Source organism: Mus caroli, unplaced genomic scaffold, assembly GCF_978045245.1.
Source record: "Mus caroli unplaced genomic scaffold, Mus_caroli_1 scaffold_5, whole genome shotgun sequence".
Taxonomy (NCBI): Eukaryota; Metazoa; Chordata; class Mammalia; order Rodentia; family Muridae; genus Mus; species Mus caroli.
The window spans coordinates 30,925,256-30,947,508 of NW_028227260.1; the positions used below are offsets into that span (position 1 = coordinate 30,925,256).

The following is a 22,253-nucleotide window of genomic DNA, read 5'->3' on the forward strand; positions in this document are numbered from 1 at the left end:
GGGAAGCAATGTCCTGGGTCCTAAGTCTGTAGCTGGCATGGCCAAGAAGGAAACAACAAAGGCTAAAATTTACCTGGGTTAAATGTACACTGCTGTTTTCTATACATAAATATAATTACAAAATTAAAAAAGCCTTTCTTAGATATGTGTTTACAAAATCAATTAAAATTCTGATGTTTAATCATGACAATAATGTCTTGATACTTAATAATATGTCATGTCTTAATCTATAGGACTTATATCTAATAAGAGAGTCATATGTTTATGTCTTATATCCAATAAGTCAGTCAGTTCTCCTCATTTCTCACATACTCAATCACTAAAATAATTCAATCTCAATCTGTCCACGTCCATTTTGCCTACCTACCTACATGGTTTTGGGGTACCTCTGACAATCTGTATGAGAAGGGCTGGAATCCTGGGGAAAAATGGCATAAAAGAGCCTGAGAATCAAAATAACAGAATAAACAAAGTTTCTGAGATTCAGATTTTCCCAGACTATTGCACAGGAATCCATTGTTAAATTCAAGATAAATGTATGAAGCAGGAGTTACTTGGGACTAAGGGAGAGCTGAATGAAAGAAACACTGATCTTGTAGTTCTGACCAGTCTTGGGGGATGTTTCACAGGCTGTACTTGATAGTTTTATTCTGATGTTGGTGCACAAATATTTATCTTAAAACGTTCTATTCTCCATTTTATTTTTACTATAGTTCTCAAGAGTCACAGAGATCCCAAATATCTCCCTGTTGAAGTTGTCTGTAATTCAAATAACTTCCTAAAATCTATGGAATGAATATAAGGCCCATTGTCACTAAATATTATGATATACCAAATGCGGACCCTCAGAGCTTATGCAGGTAGTAGACCATCAAAATACAGAACCAAAAATTCCCTTTTTTTCCATTAGTAAATTTCAATGTAAGAAAACATTTGAATAGACATTTTCAGGGTAATAATGTACTAATTGTGATGGTTAGGTAGATAGGAGAGCATCCATTAGGTCATTACGTTTCTTTATGTTGGAAGTGAACCATCGAGAAGTTTACATATTTTATTACAGCCAGTATACATTTTTCAGTTCTGCCACTTAGTCACTGTACAATTCTAAATGTCTTGTTTAATTCTAACAGGCATTAGTTCATTCATTAATAAAATATATGCAGGTGTAATATGCACCTTTAAAGTTAACAATGTTCAAAGCAATACCTGAAGTCAAAATTATTTGCTGTAACCATATCTATAGCCTTTCTGTGTAACCCAAGCTTCCCTTGAACGTAGTATGAAGTACAAGCTAGTTTAGAAGTCGCAGCAACACTCTTAACTCAGTGTCAAAACTGCTGGTATTACAGGTGTGAACCAGCAAGCTGTCCCAGAAAGGATGCATCGGTGCGTTTCTAGGTCTGCAACTGTTTCTTATGCCTTTTATTGGTCTCTATTTCTTCTGCTTGTTTGTCTTATCCTACTCTGATGTTTTTGTGTTATATTATTATATTATATTACATCTCTTTGGAGCCTGCTTTTTTTTATTTATTGAGAGATAAAAACACATTGGATCCAGATGGGAGGGAAGGTGAGGAGGAACTGGGAGGAGTAGAGGGAGAGAAAACTATAATCAGGGTATATTATATGAGAAAAATGTATTTTCAATAAAAAGAAAAATAAATAGGACACCATGAAATCTTTAAAAAACGAATAATTCCAACTCCCTTGTATGAAAGCTGATTTCAGGGTAGATCGATGTAGAATTGTTGGATTCATGACATGGTCCTGATTGTTGTTCTTGGCTCAATGGGCTTTCAAAGAGGTTGTACTAATTCATAGTTCCATGTGTTATGTTAGAGTCCCCCCATGTTTCACATCCCCAACACTTGCTCATGTCAAACTTTAAAATTGTTGCCAAGCCAATGGGTATAAAATGGCCTTTCTATGGTTGAATCTTCAATTCTCTGCTTGTAAATGAGAGAGATGGGAGTGTTCTTGCTTGGTTTATTGGTCATTTGTCTTCCTTCCTTCCTTCCTTCCTTCCTTCCTTCCTTCCTTCCTTCCTTCCTTCCTTCCTTCCTTCCTTCCTTCCCCCTTCTTTCTTTCTTCCTTCCTTCCTTTCTTTCTTTCTTTCTTTCTTTCTTTCTTTCTTTCTTTCTTTCTTTCTTTCTTTCTTTCTTTCTTTCTTTCTTTCTTTCTTTCTTTCTTTCAAGTTAGTCACTGCCTTATTTGCCAGTGCTTCTACTGGTTCATTTGTAGGAGGTCTTTATATATTCTGGGTATGAATCCTTTGTCAGACTATGGCCTGTCTGGTGTCTCATAACAAACAACATTGATCTACTTGGTAATTTCTCTTGACAATTTGTTCTAGGTATTGAACACCGGGGGACAACATGAAATAATCATAAAATGAGTAAGTACAAACTTTGTAGAAATCATAACTCTAATAATAAAAAAAACAAGCCTAAGTAGTTAAGTCAAACTGACTTAAAATACTTCTTACGGAAAGAGATAAAAAAAAAAAAACTGGCTAAACTAAGGAATGTACAGGCTTTCTATTCTCTGAAATTCAGCATCTCTGAAATAGCTTTCCCTACCCCGGCTCTGGCTCTAATGTCTATCAACTTTGTTTCATGCTTTCTTCTTAGGTGTTCCTATTACACAGCATTCTTGTGGATTTAACATTTTTATCTCAAGTCTTAACATTTGCTACTTGACTGCACTGTTTTTATCTGATAGTCAGCATGTACCGTGCTGCCCAATCTTTAGTCACAGCTGCCAAGAACACTATGTGTTCAAGACTTTGTGAAAGGATGATTTTTTAATTACTACAGAAATCTACCTTTTAATATAAGCATTTCTAGTTGCAAAATTTCTAGTCATTCTATTTCAATATTTCAATACATTTTCTTTCTGGAATACTCTTTGCAATTTATGCATGCATGCGTGTGTGTGTTCCCAGGCTGCTGAAATAATAAATTATGGCACTGCTAGGGGTAAATTTATCTAGCTCAAAGTTGTGTCAGGTGTTATAACCCTGAGTCACAGGCCAATAGCCAACACTGGCTTGAAACAAACAAACAAAAAAAAAATAGGACCATCAGAATGCACACTGACTAAATGTGAAGCCACTTTAAGTTCAAGAACAAGGAAAAGTTAGAAACCAAGGAAAGCAACCAAGAGAATCCACTTGGTTAATGTATCACTTCCAGAGGCAAATGGGGCCAATGAATCTCAGTCAAATATGCATAAGAAGACAGATGAATTCCCAAGAGAATCCTCCAGCACATGGTTCACTGGGATGCAAGTTTGAATTTGTAATATTTGGTAGGGTTGTTTTTCTACATTGATACTAAAAACTCATCCTCTGCCAGTAGTTAGTGCTCCTATAAGTTAGACTGCTCTGGGGTACTGTTAGATAACACAGATTTTATTTGAAATATTCTTAACATTGTTGAAAAGGTAACAAGTGCAATATCATAGTGCATTGGTAATTGGCAAACAAAAGCCATAGCTCCTGCCAAACTCTGAGGTCACAGATAGTGCCAAACAAACCAAGCACATTATTGCATCCCATGTTTGCTCATCTTGGGGATTCTAAGGCAAGGAGCCATATGCTATTCCCTACAGTACTCATAACATGAGGGCCAGGCTTTCTGCATTACTTATTTTCTTTATTTAATTTGAATAGATAAAGCAATTGTTTTCTGGTGAGGATGTATAAGACCCTATTCACAAGGCCTTCAGTTTAGATATTTATAAAATGCTAGCCTTCCTGTATGACAACGTCCCATTCTTGACCCTAGTTGTGACATCTTATGTTCTATGAATTTTGCAGACGTAGGTTTCATCTTCTTTAATATATGATTCATCCTAATAACTATTTGTTAGAGTTGAGCGAGCAATTAAATCAGTATTGTTGTCCATGTAAAAAAAATCAGTCATATATGAAATTCAAGAAGCTTGTGCAAGGGCAGTGTAAGGAAACTAATACTACCATATATGAAGTCATGTTAAATGACATATAGAAGGGATGTATGAGATTAACTTACTTAGCTATAGACAAGAAACAATGAAGGCATAGTACAGATGGGAGGAAAGAAAAATAAAATAAAAAGATTAAATAATAAGGGTTGTTTGAGATTATTTGTGACCCACCGGGGTGTGTGTCAGGTTTCAAGCTTGGGACATATGGCTGAGGTGCCTATTTAACATACCAAAGCGGATGCTGACTTTCAGGTTCTCCCAGTACCCCTCAGTTCCTGTCTGTTACAGGTTCCTCCTGCGTGGCATTCCCTGCCCCTACCATAAACTTCTCCAGTGCAGTCTCTGGGTTTCTCTTCTCCAGTTGCCCTTCCCTATATAGTACAATCATTTTGGATCCTGGGCCTTTTCATCTATCTTCTTTTGGGCCTCCTGATTGCTGTACCTGGTTCCCCTCTCTCCTCACATGGCTTGGGGTCCTGTTGACTCTGGACCCTCCCATGTGTCCTTGCCTCTGGCTTTACTCTCCTGTGTATCCACAATAAACTTTCTCTCCAACTAGACCTAGGGATAGCCATGTCTTTTCCTTTTTATTTCTTCTTTTCATTCATCTGGTGCCTAAACCTGGGACCAATCATGTTCAGTTTCTTTTTTTCATTCACTCTACAATTTGGTGAAACCTTACATCGATGGCTTGCCATTCATTTCTTCTCTCTTAAGGCTGTATTTTTTTTGTAAGTATCCACTGCTTAATAATCTCATCTTTGAATTGCCTGATCTTTTCCTGCTGAAACATGAAATATTGAGTGGTCTCGACTTGGAGATCTTAATGTAAGAACAAGGACACAAATGAAGAACCCACAAAGCAATGCTGTATGTCAAAGAAGGGACTGGCCAATGAGAATGTAGTACAAATGAGAATAAATAGAAAGCAATGGGGCTATACAGAGTAGACCTCAAACTTAGACTGTGCTTAAAGGGAGATGTGGTGGTTATAACCTAATACCCTAAAACTAATGTATTCCCCTTATTGTTAATTTATTTTAAGACACATGTACATACATTTACACTCATATATGTGAAGAAATATAGATATTACTGTCCTCAGTACCAAAGCAGATAAGTACCTTAAAGTTGTAAGAATGCAAACAGGACCTTCCATTGTTTCTCTGAGAGAGTCAGGAGGATGCAGATGCCTAGGCTGCCAGAGCATTTCTGAGTTCCCACCCCAGCTAGTGCCTTTCTCTGGAGCAGGAACACAGGAGATCATGTTTCTCCGGAGGAAATCACACTCTGTTAAAGAGCAGCCAATTTTTCCTGGACCCTGCTGCCATAGTTCTAAAAGTCACTGAAAGGAGAGAGGGGTGGAGGGGACAGGCAAGACAGGCAGACAGACAGACAAGACAAGATGGATTGAAGCAAATCAAAAATAATAGCTTCCCTCTTTCTGCCAACTCCCAATCTTGTAACAATTAAGTCTCCCATTGAAATGATCTAACAGTGCTGGCAAGAGACTCTGAGCAAGACAGGCTTTGTCACTTAGACTATGGAAGGCTGTGAGAAAAATGGAAGTCAGCTGGCTGGAGTCCTTCTGCCCAACTCACATAGAAATCAGGAGTAGGCGAGGACAAGCTCTTCTAGTGTTGGCTGTCCCAAGCCTCTGAGTACACAAGGCCTAATTACTTACAGTTCCAGGCAAGGGGATCCAGGGGCCTGTTGTCCTAGATTTTAGCAGACAGAGATTTATGGCTCTAGGCAAGAAGGTTGGAGGTTTATTGCTCTGGGCTTTAACCACAGGAACTGTAGCATTTGGCCACAGTTTTAATCCTCAGGTTCTAACAGCAGTGAGCAAGCAGCAGCAGCAGCAACAGCAGCAGTAACAACAACAAGCAGTAAGCAGCAAGCACTGCTTGCTATGCTTAGCGTTCCCCGATGGGTCTGAGATGTTGGAAACTTCACCCCTTCTAGCAGTGGCTCTCAACCTTCCTAATGCTGTGACCCTTTAATAAAGTTCATGTTGTGGTGACCCACCCACCCCTCAACCATAAAATTATTTTTGTTGCTACTTTGTAACTGTAATCTTGCTACTGTTATGAATTGTAACGCAAATATTTGCTATGCAGGATATCTGATATACAACCTCCGTGAAATAATCATTCCACTCCCCAGGGGTTTGCAACCCACAGCTGGTTGAGAACTCTTAACAGCGTCTCAGCTCCTTGGCTTAGCGTTCCCGGATGGGTCTGAGATATTGGAAACTTCACCCCTTCTAGCAGTGGCTCTCAACCTTCCTAATGCTGTGACCCTTTAATAAAGTTCCTCGTCCTTGGCTCTTTATAGTCTTCAGTATTAATTACTTTTCTCAACTGCTGAGACAAAAAAAAATACCTGGTATGAAGTAACTTTAAGATGTACGGGTCTATTTTTAGTTCCTAATTCTAGAGGATGCGGCTAATTCTTTTAGGGAAGCCATCCTGGCACTAGTGGGAAGGACCTGATCACATCGCGTTCCCAGGAAACCAAGAAGTCTGAATGCTTGTGCTCACTTTCTTCTTCTTTTTATTCAGTCTGGGACCTAAGCCCATGTTACCATTTCCATTCAAGGTAGAATGCCTTCTCTCTTCAGGTGAACTTCTGGAAACACTCTCAAAGCTAGACTTACAGGTAAATTTCATGGTGATTTACCCCCAAGTGAACAATAAACATTAACTGTCCTAAGTCAACCATGTTTTAAATCGACAACTGAAGTTTAACATCATTGTAATCTACTTCTGACTCCCGAAGTCCTACCTTCATATCATAATGCAAAATGTATTTAGTCCATCTTTAACTTCTCTTACTTTCTCCCAGTCCCAATTCTGTACAGAAGTCTAAAGTCTGTCTGAGCTAACTCTGAGACTCACTTCAGTCTTCTATTTGTGAGCTTCTACAAATTTTAAAAGAATTACATTACTCACTTTCCAAGATGTCTCCTTTATTCATATCTCAATTTAGAAATTTCCAATAGAGGCACTTTGCATACAATAATTTCTCACAGAAGCTCTTTAGGAGCTTTCCTGTTAGAGACTTGCATTAAGCACAAACTCTAGTCACCATCAGGCTTTCTTTGCTGTCAGCTTGGCTAGACCACAATACATAGATGTTTGGTCAAACATTCTTCTGCATGTTTCTGTTAAGGTAAGCTTAAGATTTTCTACCAGGAGACTTTGAATAATGTAGGGCTTGCTTAGGAAATTGAAAGCAGCAGAAAAAACAAAACCAAAACCAAAAAAAAACTCCTTCATGTAAGAAGAAGAGATTGGGCATGAATTGAGACATAGGCTCTTACTTGAGTCTCCACCCTGCAAATTTTGAAACTTACCACTTTACATGATTATATTTGCTGATCTGTTTCTATGTGTTTGTCTCTGTCTGTGTGTCTGTGCATTTGTGCGTTTGTCTCTGTCTGTGGACTATTTGCATTTCTCTCTCTCTCTCTCTCTCTCTCTCTCTCTCTCTCTCTCTCTCTCTCTCTCTCCTCTCTCCCTCTCTCTCCTCTCTCTCTCTCTCTCTGTGTATGTGTGTGTGTGTGCCTGTCTGTTTCTCTGAAAACTCTTATACATATATAAGAAAATTTGTATTACAGTGTTAATATTGTTCTAGTTAGGGTTTCTACAGCTGTGATGAAACACCACAACTAAGGAAGGAAAGGGCTTATTTGGCTTACACTTCCACAGCAATGTTTATCATCAGAGGAATTCAGCACAGGAACTCAAACAGGGCAATAACCTGGTGGCAGGAGCCTATGCAGAGGCCACGGAGGGGTGCAGCTCACTGTTTTTTTTTTTTCTCATGGCTTGCTCAGCATGCTTTCTTGTAGAACCCAGGATACCCAGCCTAGGACCACCAGCCTGTGGATGCCATCACCCACAAGGAGCTGAGCCCTCTACTATATCAATCACTAATTAGAGCTTATGTGCTTACAGTGCCTCTTCTGGAGACATTTTTCAATTGTGGTTCTCTCCTTTCTAATGACTATAGTTTCTACTCCTAATAAAACCAACTATCACACCAGATACTGGTACATTGCCATATTTATACTACTCCCAATCATTGCTCATCTCCCCAGATATTCTGTGTTAATTGGCAGAATGTATTTTCATACTTTTTAACATATTGATTAAATACATTCATCAGCCTCAAAAATAGAATAAGATTGATTGCATCCTGGGTTTTGCTTTGACATGAAACACCCATCTTGACAAATTTTTACATAAATTTAGATATAGAAACTTTTTAAAGTAAAGATACAATTTTGTCTCTTATGGATAGGCTATTTGCAATTTTGTGTATATATTTCTAAAAATTTGTATGTTTGAATTTAAACCCCTGTGTGATAATATTAAGAGGAAACGTCATTTTAGAAATTGAATAAGTCAAAAGCTTTCTACAATATGAATGGTGTTGGTGATTTTATAAATGAGGGGTCCTGATTACCATTTGATATTAGTGATACATGTAGCATTCATCAGAAAAGCTTCTTAATGCAGCAGGCTGCAGTTAATGCAGAAATCCATAACTGGCCAAGGTGAAGAGATTAAATGATGGTAGAACACTCAGCCCAAAATGTGACAGGTTCATTGCACTCATCAAGACTCAGAAAATATCAAAAAAATATAGAGTTGGAGAGCTAGAGAGAAGGCCCAGAGGTTAAGAGAGCTTGCAGTTTCTCCAGAGAATCTAGTCCCAACATCTGAACTGTTCGCTGCTCACAACTCTGCAACTCCAGTTCTAGGGGATCTGCTGCCCTCTTCTGGCTTCTTCAGGCACTGCAGACATGTGGTGCACAGACACATGCAAAACACTCCTACAAATAAAATAAAGTGTCTTACACACACACACACACACACACACACACACACACACACACACAGACACACACACACACACACACACACAGAGAGAGAGAGAGAGAGAGACAGAGAGACAGAGAGACAGAGAGACAGAGACAGAGACAGAGAGACAGAGACAGAGAGACAGAGACAGAGAGACAGAGAGACAGACAGAGAGACAGACAGAGACAGAGACACAGAGAGAGATGGGATCTCAGTATGTAGCTCTGGCTATCTTAGAACTATCTCACTATGTAGTCCAAACTGATCTCAAACTCACAAAGAACCAGCCACCTGCCTGTACTTCTCGTGTGCTGGGATTAAAGGCATGTACCACTATGCCTAGCAAACCTTTGTTAGCTTATTTGATTGTTTGTTTGGGGATAGGGTCTTAATGTAGGCTCAGCTGCTTTCCGTGTAGTCTCCTGCCTCTACCTCCTGAGTGCTTGGATTGCAGCCATATACCAGGTTTTTATTTATTTTTTTATGAGATGTTGAGGATTAAACTGAGGGCTGCCTGCTCACAAGGCAGAAACTCTACCAACTGCGCTATATCCCCGCCTCTTATTGGTGTTTGAGTCAGAATGGTGAGGAAGAACTTTATATTATCTAGAAGTTACCAAAATGCAGGTTACAGTTGTAGGCTGAGGCAAAGAAACTATCTTAGCGTTTCATCACTTGCTTTGTAAAAACAGCCTTATTGAAGGAAAATGGACATGTGATAAATAAGCTGCATATATTTCTTGGAGAAGTCGTAATGCTGTACATTCTGACATAAATGAATGATTTAAATGACCACCACAATCAAAATCACGTACTCTTCCCACATTCTCTCCTAAGAATTCTCTCTTGAGTTTTTCTCTCCATTTATTTGCTTTCTGTCAGTACACAAATGCTTCCCCTCCACATTTTATGTACGTGAATTTGTACAGTTAATGATTTTCATCGCCATTCTTTACTCAGAGATTCATTTTGAAATTAATTACTGTTGTTATATGTATTAATAGTATATTCTTTTTTATTACTATTGAATACTACATTAAATGAATATGCCACCATTTTTTCATACATTTAAGTTCTAATTCCAAGTTTTGGAGTTACAAATAAAGCTGTCACAAATATTCATAGTCAAGTCTGTGATGTATGAACACAAGTTTTTTTATTTAGGATAAATAGCTCAGCGTAGAATGAATGCATCATCTGGTAGTTTTATATGTATCATTTTAAGAAACTGTAAAACTTTTCACTATAATTACAATACTTTGAATTATCATTAGAGGTACATGGGTCAACTCTTCAGATCTTTACCAGTAGTTGGTACACAGTATGAATATATTCTATTAAATATTCAGTGGTTCTGATTTATATTTCTTAATTACAAATGATTATTAGATATCATATGTATAGATAAACTTGTTTGCCTTATGTGCTTATTTGTCATTTGTAAACCTTTTCCTTTAATATTTGATTAACATATTTCCCAGTGTTTGCCTTTAAATATTACCCATTAGCAAATATACAAAACTACAGATTCAGACTTGGGACATATTTATGAGGGGCACGTGCAATGTTTATTGTGTCAGGATAAACATATCTAGCTTTTCAAACATAATTTCTTATGATGAAAATACTATAATCTCTTCTCTTTTGAAATCCATAGTACATTATCATTATGTATAGTCATTCTACTGAGCAATAGCACACCATAATTTCTTATCTCCATCTAAGTACATCATCACACTCATTGTTCAACCTCTTTCTAACCCACTCCTTATTCTTCCCAGCCTCTGATTACCACCATCATTTTCTATGAAATTAATGTTTTTATAGTCCAGATGTGAATGAGATCATGTGGTACATGTCTTTCTGTGCCTAGATTATTTAATGATTTCTAATCCCATTCATGTTGCTATAGAAGCTGTGATTTCATTTTCTTCCTAATATAGCAGGGTATTATCCTATTGTATGGATTATATTCATTAAGAGTAGAGCAGTGTGTTAAGCTCAGAACTTTGTTGTGGAACTCAGTTTAAGACTGAGAAAAGGAACACTGGACAGAAGTTGATGGCCTCAACTCCATACAAATCACTGCAGATGGACTTTCTGGAGAAGTCCATCCATCAATCACATTTCTATGCTAGCCAGCATCCCTTGTGACTTGTGGAGGATTGGAGCCAACAAGTAAGATGTACCAACTGCTTTATAAATGTTACTAAGGCATGTTTGTACTACACAGTAAGAAGTGAGCCCCACAAAAATTTAGGGACTTGCATCTTTGATGCATTTTCTAGGTAGTCAGAGGTCTACAACATGTTGAAATTATTTCTTCTAAGGAAATTGTAAGTTTTGTCTGCTCCTACTACCAGACCTGACACTTCCTGGACTTAGTTTTTTTTTAAAAAAATTATTAGATATTTTCTTTATTTACATTTCAACTGCTATCCCAAAAGTTCCCTATACCCTTCCCCCTCCCCACTCCCCTACCCACCTACTCCCGATTCCTGGCCCTGGGGTTCCCCTGTACTGAGGCATATAAAGTTTGCAAGTCCAATGGGCCTCTCTTTCCAGTGATGGCCGACGAGGACATCTTTTAATACATATGCAGCTAGAGACAAGAGCTCCGGGGGTACTGGTTAGTTCATATTGTTGTTCCACCTACAGGGTTGCAGATCCCTTTAGCTCCTTGGGTACTTTCTTTAGCTCCTCCATTGGGAGCCCTGTGATCCATCCACTAGCTGACTGTGAACATCCACTCCTGTGTTTGCTAGGCCCCAGCATAGTCTCACAAGAGACAGCTATCTTTGGGTCCTTTCAGCAAATGCTTGCTAATGTATGCAATGGTGTCAGCGTTTGGAGGCTGATTATGGGATAGATCCCTGGATATGGCAGTCTCTAGATGGTCCATCCTTTCGTCTCAGCTCCAAACTTTACTGTACTTACTTTTTATTGTGAAAGAGTCACATATGCCTTTGGGATTGGATCTTGTAGACATTTATTGAGTAATCTAAAAGACATCCACTTTTAAATGTGGCCAGAACAAGAAAATGCTCTATAATAGCTCCAGACAACCATGCAAAATGCTGTGTCATTTGGTCATTGTGGCCCAGCAGATTCAATGGCACTGGCGATGATGAGCAAATCAGCACACATGTTGCAAGCTTCTGTAGGTAACAGATCAGATTATAGTTTCTATTTTTTCTAATTGTTCATGTGAAATATAATAATTTTGGCTAATACTGTTTTTAAAAGCTTTAAATCACATTTAAAAATTAATACATACACATGTGTATATATGAAGACACTTGAGTGCTGTCATACATGTGAAAGTCAGAGGACAATTTGTTCTCTCCTCCATCATATGGCTCTCAGAGATCAAACTTAAGTGGTTAGCCTTGACAGCAGGTACTGTTACTCACTATCTTGATCAGGCTGACTTTGAACTCACAATTTTGCCAGTATCCCAAGTACTAGGACTATAGGCATACCTCTGCTGCTTATTCATTTATTTCTAGTGAAGGGCTTAAAGATGCCTCTAGATACCAGCAGGCACATTTAGACAATTTTCTAGCTTTGTTAGTCTCTGTTCTATGTGAAAATTAAATTGCAAAACTCCACATTGCTTTTTTTTTAATTACGTATTTTCCTCAATTACATTTCCAATGCTATCCCAAAAGTCCCCCATACCCTCCCCCCCTCCCCTACCCACCCACTCCCACTTCTTGGCCCTGGAGTTCCCCTGTACTGAGGCATATAAAGTTTGCAAGTCCAATGGGCCTCTCTTTCCAGTGATGGCCGACGAGGACATCTTTTAATACATAATGCAGCTAGAGTCAAGAGCTCCGGGGGTACTGGTTAGTTCATATTGTTGTTCCACCTACAGGGTTGCAGATCCCTTTAGCTCCTTGGGTACTTTCTCTAGCTCCTCCTTTGGGGGCCCTGTGATCCATCCAATAGCTGACTGTGAGCATCCACTTCTGTGTTTGCTCGGCCCCGGCATAGTCTCACAAGAGACAGCTATATCTGGGTCCTTTCAGCAAACGCTTGCTAGTGTATGCAATGGTGTCAGTGTTTGGAGGCTAATTATGGGATGAATCCCTGGATATGGCAGTCTCTAGATGGTCCATCCTTTCATCTCAGCTACAAACTTTGTCTCTGTAACTCCTTCCATGAGTGATTGTTCCCAATTCTAAGAAGGGGCAAAGTGCTTTTTTTAAAAATAATTTCAGTCTATGTATAACTGGAGAGAAAGCAAATAAGGTAGGAACTAACAGTTCAGGTCCAAGGCTTATCAGAGGAAGCAAGATGTCATTTGGAAAGTTTGTGCTGATCCTAAGGGACTCTCTATAGTTATGCCTGATTCAGCTGATGACAAGTAGCCTCCATGTAACTATTTTCATTTGGTAAAAGAGCAGAAGCCTTGAGTCCAAGAAACTACATAAAAGGTGTGGCAAAAGGTCAGCTCCGTGTTAGAGGGGATGGATGTGGTTGGGAGTGGGCAGAGTAGCAGGATGGTTGGTTATAGCCATGCCCACACTAGAGCTGTATGTAGGTCCATGCCCTACAGAAAGAGGGACTATGAGACCAAAGTGAAGATTCCCTTTCTAAACCCAGGGACAGTGTTGTTTCTATGTTTAGGTGACAAAGTATAACAGAAAATGAAGAAGGCATAAGGATAATCAACCAAATATGTAAATAGAACCACCTACAATTTGGATAATATTTGAAAGGTTCCCAGTAAGAGTTTGTTGTAAGCCAACATGTGATATATAAAAATATCTGAAAGGTTTAAATCAACTCCTACACTATTAAGTGTCTTCCCTTTATTATCATGATGAATATGACTTTCTGTCAACCTGAAAGATCAGATTTCAATTTATAATATTCCTGTGTTTTCGTTTCATTGTTTTTTTAAAATTAAACTCTCTCTCTCTCTCTCTCTCTCTCTCTCTCTCTCTCTCTCTGTCTCAATTAAGTTTTATTATGGTGTTTTCAAACAATATTTGTGTTGGTCCATCCTAACCTCACCATTTACCTCTAATACCCACTTGTGCCTTCCACCCCTGTAGTCTCCTTTTGAAGTTATTATGCATGCTCTTTTGTCTGCTGCCCCTTTCTCTCTTTTTAAAAATATTTATTTATTTATTTATCTTATGTATATGAGTACACTGTCTCTGTCTTCAGACATAGCAGAAGAGTGCATCAGATCCCATTACAGATGGTTGTGAGCTGCTATGTGGTTGCTGGGAGTTGAACTCAGGACCTCTGGAAGAACAGTCAGTGCTCTTAACCACTGAGCCATCTCTCTAACCCTGATGCCTCTTTCTTATCACTTTCCCTCACCTCTTCTTATAGAACCCATTCTAATTTCATAGCTTATACCCATGGTCTGTCTCTCTCTCTCTCTCTCTCTCTCTCTCTCTCTCTCTCTCTCTCTCTCTCTCTCTTACACACACACACACATACACACACGCGCGCATACACAATAAATATATAAACATTAAAATCGTGAGTGCATGTTTTTTCTTATTTAATTTGCTAAGAAAATTTAAAATCATAAGACTTGCATTAACAGTTACATATCAAAAATAGTTGGACAATAGTTTACCCTACATGTCTAGAGATCTGGTGACTCCGAGGCTGCCCTCTGGTAAGCCCTACATATTCTTTTCTATTGTTGCATGACAAAATACAAAGGATCTCTCTAGAAATAAGCAGTAAACTACTTTCTTAGCCAGATGTGATAGGGTAGGACTGTAACCTCAGCACTTGGGAGGTGGAGGCCGGAGGGACAGAAATTCAAGGATATACTCAAGTACAGTGTGAACTTAGGACCAGCCTGGACTCCATTAGAACCTGTTCCCAAAACAAACAAACAAACGAATGAACAACAAACTGAACAAACCAAAAGCAAAAACCCAAACCAGGTCTCACCATTCCTTCATCCCCATAAGCTACACAGCTTCCTGATTAGCATCATGAAAAAACAAGACAATATGTCTCCCACAAAGAACATCAATCTTGTAGCAAATGCCCCTAAAAAGAACAACCAAAGAAGAAACTCAGGCATAGATAGAACTCCAAAATATAAATAAAATGAGTACAAGATTTCAAAGAATTCAAAGAAGGCACAAATAATTGCATGAGCTTTAATAGGAATGAATGAACTCATGTTGGAAATATGATAAAACACAATCAAATGGCTGAATAAAAATATAAGGACAAGTCAGAAAGGCTTCCACTGGCAGACACCCACACACCACAGCCAAACATCAGGCAGAGAATAAAAGCCCAAATTGGAGATCTCCTTTGGCTTCTGCCCCTTGAAGCTTGAGGAATCCCATGGAAGAGAGGGAAGAAAGACTGTAGGAATTAGAGTGATCAAGGACACCAGGAGGACACAACCCACAGAATCAACTAAGCGGAGCTCATAGGAGCTCACAGAGACTGAAGCAGCAATCATGGAGCCTGCATGGATCTGTACTAGGTCCCCTGCATATATGCTATGTTTATGTTGCTTGGTTTTTGTAGGACTCCTAACAGTGGAGGTGGGGGTCTCTATGACTCTGTTGTCTGCTCTTGGAACTCTTGTGCTCCTATTACGTTTTATTGTAACTTGCTCTTCAGTGTTTGGTTGATATCCTGGGACTCCTGCTATTTTCTGAAGGGAAATAGAGGAGGAGTGGATCTGGGGAAGAGGGAATGTTGGGAATGGAGAACTGGGAGGAGTGGAGGGGTGGGGAACTGTAGTTAGCATGTCTAGAAAACAGTAGATAGATAGATAGATAGATAGATAGATTAATAGAGGAATAAAAATAAGGACAATTCATGATATTGATATTGAATTCAATAACAACTTGAAAATATTGAAGAAAAACAAAGCTGAGGTGTACCTAGAAATGAGGAACTCAGTAAATCTAATAAACATTTAGTGAAATATGATGGAAGATAGATGATGTCAGGACAATAGATATTCAACTTAGGAATAAAAAGTCACCACAAAATCAACAAACTGATATAAATTACGATGTACCTTTCAATAATAATAATAATAATTTGGAATATTAAAGGCCCAATTTTCCAATGAAAAGATGCAGTTTGGCTAAATGGATTAGAAAAAAGAATCATTTTGTTATCTACACAAAGTACAGCTCAAGTTAAAGGATAGATACTATCTTAGAGTTAGCTTTTCCATACAATATATTCTGAGTATGATTCTTCTCTAATTCCTCCTAGATTCTCCCAACCCCAAGCATACTCAAACAATGCATGTTCTTCCTCTTATTAGAAAACAAACAGGCATCATAAAATAAAATAATGTAAAACAAAAACAGTCTAACCAAGGTAGAACAAAACAAACAGGGAAAAAAGCCAAATAATAAGCACAAGAATCACATACAAACACAAAGAGACACATATTTTCACACATAGAAATCCCATGAAAACACAAATTCAGAAACCGTAATATATAAGCAAAAGACTTGTGAGATAAAAAGCCCAAGCATTTGAAATACATATCCCCCAAATACCACGGGGTTTGTTTTGTGTTGGCCATCTACTTCTGAGTCATGCCCTTATGTTTGATTTGTATACCTAGTGAGACTCTGTTGGATAAAACTATTTTTTTCATTTGTGAGTGATTATCGATTGGAGACAATGTCTGCTCTAGGATAAGGGGCTTATGTTCACTTCTCTATCAGTGCTGTGGCCCTACCTTGGTCACATCCCTACTAGATCTTATAATCTTTCCACCTCTTCTTCCTCAGGCTTCCCTAATTCCTGAGGAGAGGGATTTGATGCAGATATCCTATTTAAGAACTTTGGGTTTCTGTATTTCTTCCCATCTACTCCTGAAGGGAGCTTCCCTGGTGTATGAATTCTTATTGATATATGCACATAACAGAATGTTGTTAGGACTCATTTTATGGCTAGGTTCCTTTAGCAGAACCGTAGTATTTGGTTTTCCCAGGCCCATGGCCTATCTAGTTTTATGTTCATGGCCACCTGAGCACTGTTAGGCATGGATTTCATCTCAGGTAATGGGCCTTAAATACAAGCAGATAGTGGTTGGTTACTCCCACAACTTTTGTACCACTATTGTACCCACAAATCTTGTAGGCTGCTCACCTCTGTAGATCACAGGGTTTGTAGTTGGGTTGGTGTTCACCTTTCTCCTTTAGCATCAATTAAAGTAGCTTCCAGTACTATAAACAACAGTCAGTAGGGATGAAGGCTCTAACTAGGTACTAGGCCCTAGGTAGTCTCAACTTCTCTGTGTTTAATGAGTTCGTAGGTGGTATCTTTAAGAATGGAGCTTTACCGTCAGTTTGCAGAGAACAACTAATAGATTTAGAAATAGCCTAGGTGACTTGAGAGTTTACATGTTCTCTGTTGGCTAATAGCTCAATTAGATATAACCCACTGGAGGTTTCACTTGGTGGTGAGAGATACCTAGATGTGGCTTTGTCTCTCCAATTATTTGATGACTGACTCATTTTAGATTTATTTTACATGTTTATGTATTTTTAAAAAGCTTCTGCTATATTAGGATTCCCTATGATGCATGAAATGGCAATTAGTTTTGTCTGTCTTCCACATATTCCCTCACATACTCCTCTCTTTCCCTGACTTGATCCTCCCTTCCCCTGCCCCTCCATCCATCCATAACTATTTATTCTATTTCTCCTTCCTAGGGAGATTCTTTATTCACCCTTACTCCCTTATTCTATGACAAACCTCTGTGATTATATGTGTAGTAGTAGCCTGTGTATTGAAGACATCCACACATAAACTAATATGTGCTATACTTGTCTTTCTCTTTTGGTCTGGTCACTTAAGATGAATTTTTCTGTCTCTATACATTTACCTGCAAAATTCATGCTTTCATTTAAAAAAAAGTCAGGTAACATTTAATTATATATGCATCACATTTTATCTTGGCTGTTTCCAATTTCTAGCTATTATGAATGGAGTAGCAATGAACATGGATGAGCAAGTATCTCTGTAACAGGATGTAGAATCCTTTACATATATGTCTAAAAGTGGTATAACTGGCTTTAGAGGTAGATTTATTACCAGCTTCAGGAGGAACTACCATACTGATTTCCATAGTGGTTAGATTTCAATCCAAAAGCTAATCAAAGATACTCACTTTATTCTGATTAAAAGAACATTCCAACAAGAGGATAATCCATATGCACAAAACTTGTGTGCACCCAACTCTATAAAACAAATACCAGGGGATATTAAGGATTTTATTAGCCTCAATATGCATGTTTGGGCTTGTCACTCAGTGTGAATAGTGACAAAGGACTTAAAGTGTGTCTCTGTGCCATTTGCCTGCCATAAATATGTCAAGTTCCTAATAATGTGTACTGTGTAGATTATATTATCTTTAGTTTAGTTTTAATGAATGTGTAGTTGTATTTATTTGTGAAGTATAGTGTCATGGTTTGACAAATGTATTTATATACAATGTTTCATGATGAATTCAAGGTAATTCACACTATCAAACATTTGAATTTGTATGGGTTAGAAACCTTAAAACCTTTCTCCTTTAGTTTTTTTTTTTAATATGTGAGCATTTTTTAAGAGTATAATTACCACGTTGTGCTATATAGCACTATAATGAATTCTTTCTATTTATGTTTTAGTGATTATTATACGATCACTGATAATGTGTTTTTAAATGTCAATGTTGGTGACCAAATATGCAATTCTGTGTGCATTAAGTAAAATGTTCAGTAAACTTTGTTTTGGTAAGAAGTGTTTATCACATATCTACCAAGTGGAAAACACAATGTAGGTGCTTTAAGAAAGATGCATGCTAAGTAAAACTTTGAAAATATCCTAACAATTTAGAAACTTGACCTCTATAGAAAGACTTAGGTATATATGCAGATAATGCTGCTCAGTGTTGCATGATTAGAATATGCTTCTATACACTGGAAGCAATTATAGCAAATGAACACCCAAGCAGCTTGAAATAGCAGTAGAACAAGGCTTTTCACCTTCAAAATCCTGCCATTTGAAGAATCAGAGCACCTATTCCACTCACATCCAAGTGTACTTTCTTCCTTAAGCTGATTCTAATTGTTGAGTGTTTTTTTTTATTCTTATTTTTTTTTCTTTCAAGAAACACTGCTAATCTACACACAGGTGTAGTGATAACTTACATATATACACCGATGAGCTAACCTAATGGGTATGTTATGATATAATTGAAGTTCACCATGTACCTCTACCTAACTTTTACCCCATTCTCTTAAAAAAAATCTAGTAATAATAGGTATTTTCATTCTCATAGATTTTCTGAATGCTACATAAGCATGCATCATACAAATTCACTTTGTTTACATATATGTATACATATACATGTTTATATATCTACAAGTATATATATATTATATATATACTTGTAATATATATGTATGTATATATATACTTGTAGTTATTGTTTTACATATTTTTAAACTTTATATGTATGTTATAAAGTATCCAGACATTACTTTTTCTGTTATCTAGTTTTCCCCCACTATACCTTCCAATATTTGTGTTTTTAGACCTTTCTCTCTGTCTTAGACCTCTCAGAACTGTTGTATCTCCCTGCACCCACCACCCCTCATCCAGTATCCAGTATTTATTGTTTTATTCAATTTATTTGAAAGGGTCTCAATTCAGCAATCTAATGCTGTCCCAACTGTAGTGAAGCACTACTCTAAGTCAGCAGTTCTCAAACTATCTTGATATTAAGACTAAAGGGGCTCAGAAGCTGCCAGATCAATATGAGAATTTATTATTTAGTAAACCTTGAATGGTGCTAGAGTTCACATTGCTAACAACTTCCCAGGTGCTGCTGCTGTTGTTGCTGCTGCTGTCCCATGCGTCAAACGTTCTCATCTTGTTTCCAGACAAACTGGACCACTTGACAGTTTCTGTGCATAAAATTCAGATTATGCTAGGCCTCCATATCTGTTTTTATAAATGGTTAAAACTTACTAATGCAATTTATTGAAAGTGTAATAAGAGGGTGTAAAATAGTTAAAAGTGATCTGCTCCAATGACTGGCAGGCTAAAACAAAATAAATATACATTAATCAACTTGAGTTAGTATTGATTATAAAAAAACACCCTCACCCATTCATTCATTTGAAACAATTTTATTTTTGATTTAATAATTAAACATATGGGGAAGTCTTCAGTAAATGGATGTGGATGAAGAATTTTAGAATAGGACGATCATCAATTTGCCGTATGGTAATGAGTGTTAGATGATCTCCTATTCACGATGAACCAATTCCTTGATTCTATCTTCATCCATAGCTTCCTTTGCCTTCAATCTGTAGGAAGAAGAAATAATTAAGAACTGTAAAACATATAACATGAAAAATTTTTTAATTGTTAAGAAAATTAGTCTATCCTATGTTTTCTTATCAAAAGTATTTTCCTTTTGTAACTTAAATACTGTGTTCCAGGATATCTCATATAACGTAATGTCTTCAGTCAGCTGACCATAAAAGGTTCTCTAATACCATAAAGGCCTAGTTTTTTGGTGATCCTATAACCTTGTAAAGATACAAATCAGTTATTCTATGTTAAAAGATTCTGTCCACTAATAAACTGTATTAAAAAAATTCTCCTTAAAGACATAGGCAAACAAAATCCAGCCGTGTAGACAACTTCTTAGTGATAGATGTATTTATGAATTTCCTATATCTGCTGCTTCATGGTTTTCTTTAGGATGACTTCCCTCTTTTCCAATAGCTTATACATCTTGTCCTCTTCCTCTGGGTTGTACAATGAACCTTGGGATACACTTTGGGGCGTTATACAGGGCAGCCATAGTGGAGGTAGCTCCTCCTGTTAGGCATTCACCCTCCCAATTATATGCTTCTTTGCCAGGTTCTGGACTTCTCAGAGAGCCCTCCATTCTCCTAGATCTGTGTGCTCCCAGAAACTAAACTTTACTACTCCTCTTGCCTGGGGTGAAGCACAAAGTGGTCATTAATAACATATATACACACTTTGGTACTACCACGGGCTATTTACGAGAAACAACACTTCTCTAGAAACCTACACCCACATAGGGGAACTCACAGGCACGCAGGATAATCTCCCCCTGATCTTCATTATCTTCCCCTTCGTTGTCATCCTCATCCTCTTCATCCTCATAATCATCCTCATCATCTTCGTACTCATAATCATCCTCATCATCTTCGTACTCATAATCATCGTCATCCTCGTCGTCATCGTCATCATCATCATCATCGTTTTCCTCCTCTCCTTTCTTATTATAATCCCGTTGGTCTCCAACTTGCCTCTGATCCTCATCATTCTCCTGGTCATCATTCCAGATGTACCAGCCTTCCTCAACATCAGGCCAGACCTCTTCAATTGCAGGCCAGATATCTTCAATAATGGGCCAGACCTCTTCCACAGGTGGCCAGATCTCCTCAATATCAGGCAGTAACTCCTCCTGCCCGCCCTCTTCCTCTGCGATGGCTCTCACCACTGCCTGTGAAACCAGAAATGCTGCGGTTCCATCGATGTCAGCAGCAGCTTCTTCAATTGGCAGCACATGCAGGACAATTTGTCTGGAGTCGTCCCCCATCCCACCACCATCTCCCTCTTGGTCAGGTAGTCCAGGCTCCTGTGCTGCAACAGCAGACATGAAATAACCTGTCAGATATTTCTTACAGTTGCTAGGAGCTTTGAAGGTGTTGGTTGAGATGGGGCGTTGTTAGGGCGACTGCCACCAAGAAGAGGGAAGATGTTGGTCACAAGTTCCTCTTAGAAAGCAGTGAGAGCAGTAGAGAAGATTTTCCACGGGTCAGCCGATGGAGTTGGTAAGTATAGAGTACCTAAAAAGGGAGGACCGCACAGCACCCAGCTGAGCAGCCTACCGAGACTGGCTACAAGATGGCGATATACCAAGCACAAGTGGGCGGAGCCTTGAGGAGTAATAATGCTCCTCTTCATACGTCACTAGAGCTATAATCTCATTGGCTGAGACAAAGTGATTGACATGCATTATATCCAATGCATGTCTATCACTTTGTAAAGGTCCTTATGTTCTAGGGATTGCTCAGAATCTTTTTTTTTTTTTTTTCTTTTGTGGCATTACTATCTTGGGATACCTTTAAAGGCCATAGAAAACATGTCTTTTAAATTTAATATTGTCAGAAAATGATAGTTTGTCAATATGGATGAACATATTTGACTGATTTTATTTTACATGAGTTATACCAGAGTTAGAAAACAGTTTTAGAAGGGGCTGGAGAGATGGCTCAGAAGAGCGCTTACTCTTCCAGAGGACCCAGGTTCGATTCCCAGCACCCAGTTAACAACCATTTATAACTCCAGTTCCAGTGGATCTTGTGCTCCTGCTCTCTTTGGGCACTAAAGCACATATAGACA

The 22,253-nt window shown here is 38.2% G+C and overlaps 1 protein-coding gene across 1 annotated transcript; it reads right to left on the bottom strand.

Moving 5' to 3' along the window:
• Positions 1–20,031: 20,031 nt before the first annotated feature.
• On the bottom strand, positions 20,032–21,675 carry LOC110287418 (uncharacterized). The gene is made up of 2 exons (XM_021154050.2): positions 20,934–21,675; positions 20,032–20,176 (listed from the first exon to the last, which is right to left on the bottom strand). Exons 1-2 carry the CDS (start codon positions 21,505–21,507, stop codon positions 20,172–20,174), a joined length of 579 nt encoding a protein of 192 aa, XP_021009709.1. The 5' UTR covers positions 21,508–21,675; the 3' UTR covers positions 20,032–20,171.
• Between the last annotated feature and the right edge of the window lie 578 nt (positions 21,676–22,253).

Coding starts and splice junctions, on each gene's coding strand:
- LOC110287418 (XM_021154050.2), bottom strand. CDS start 21,507: ATGTCTGCTGTTGCAGCACAGGAGCCTGGACTACCTGACCAAGAGGGA.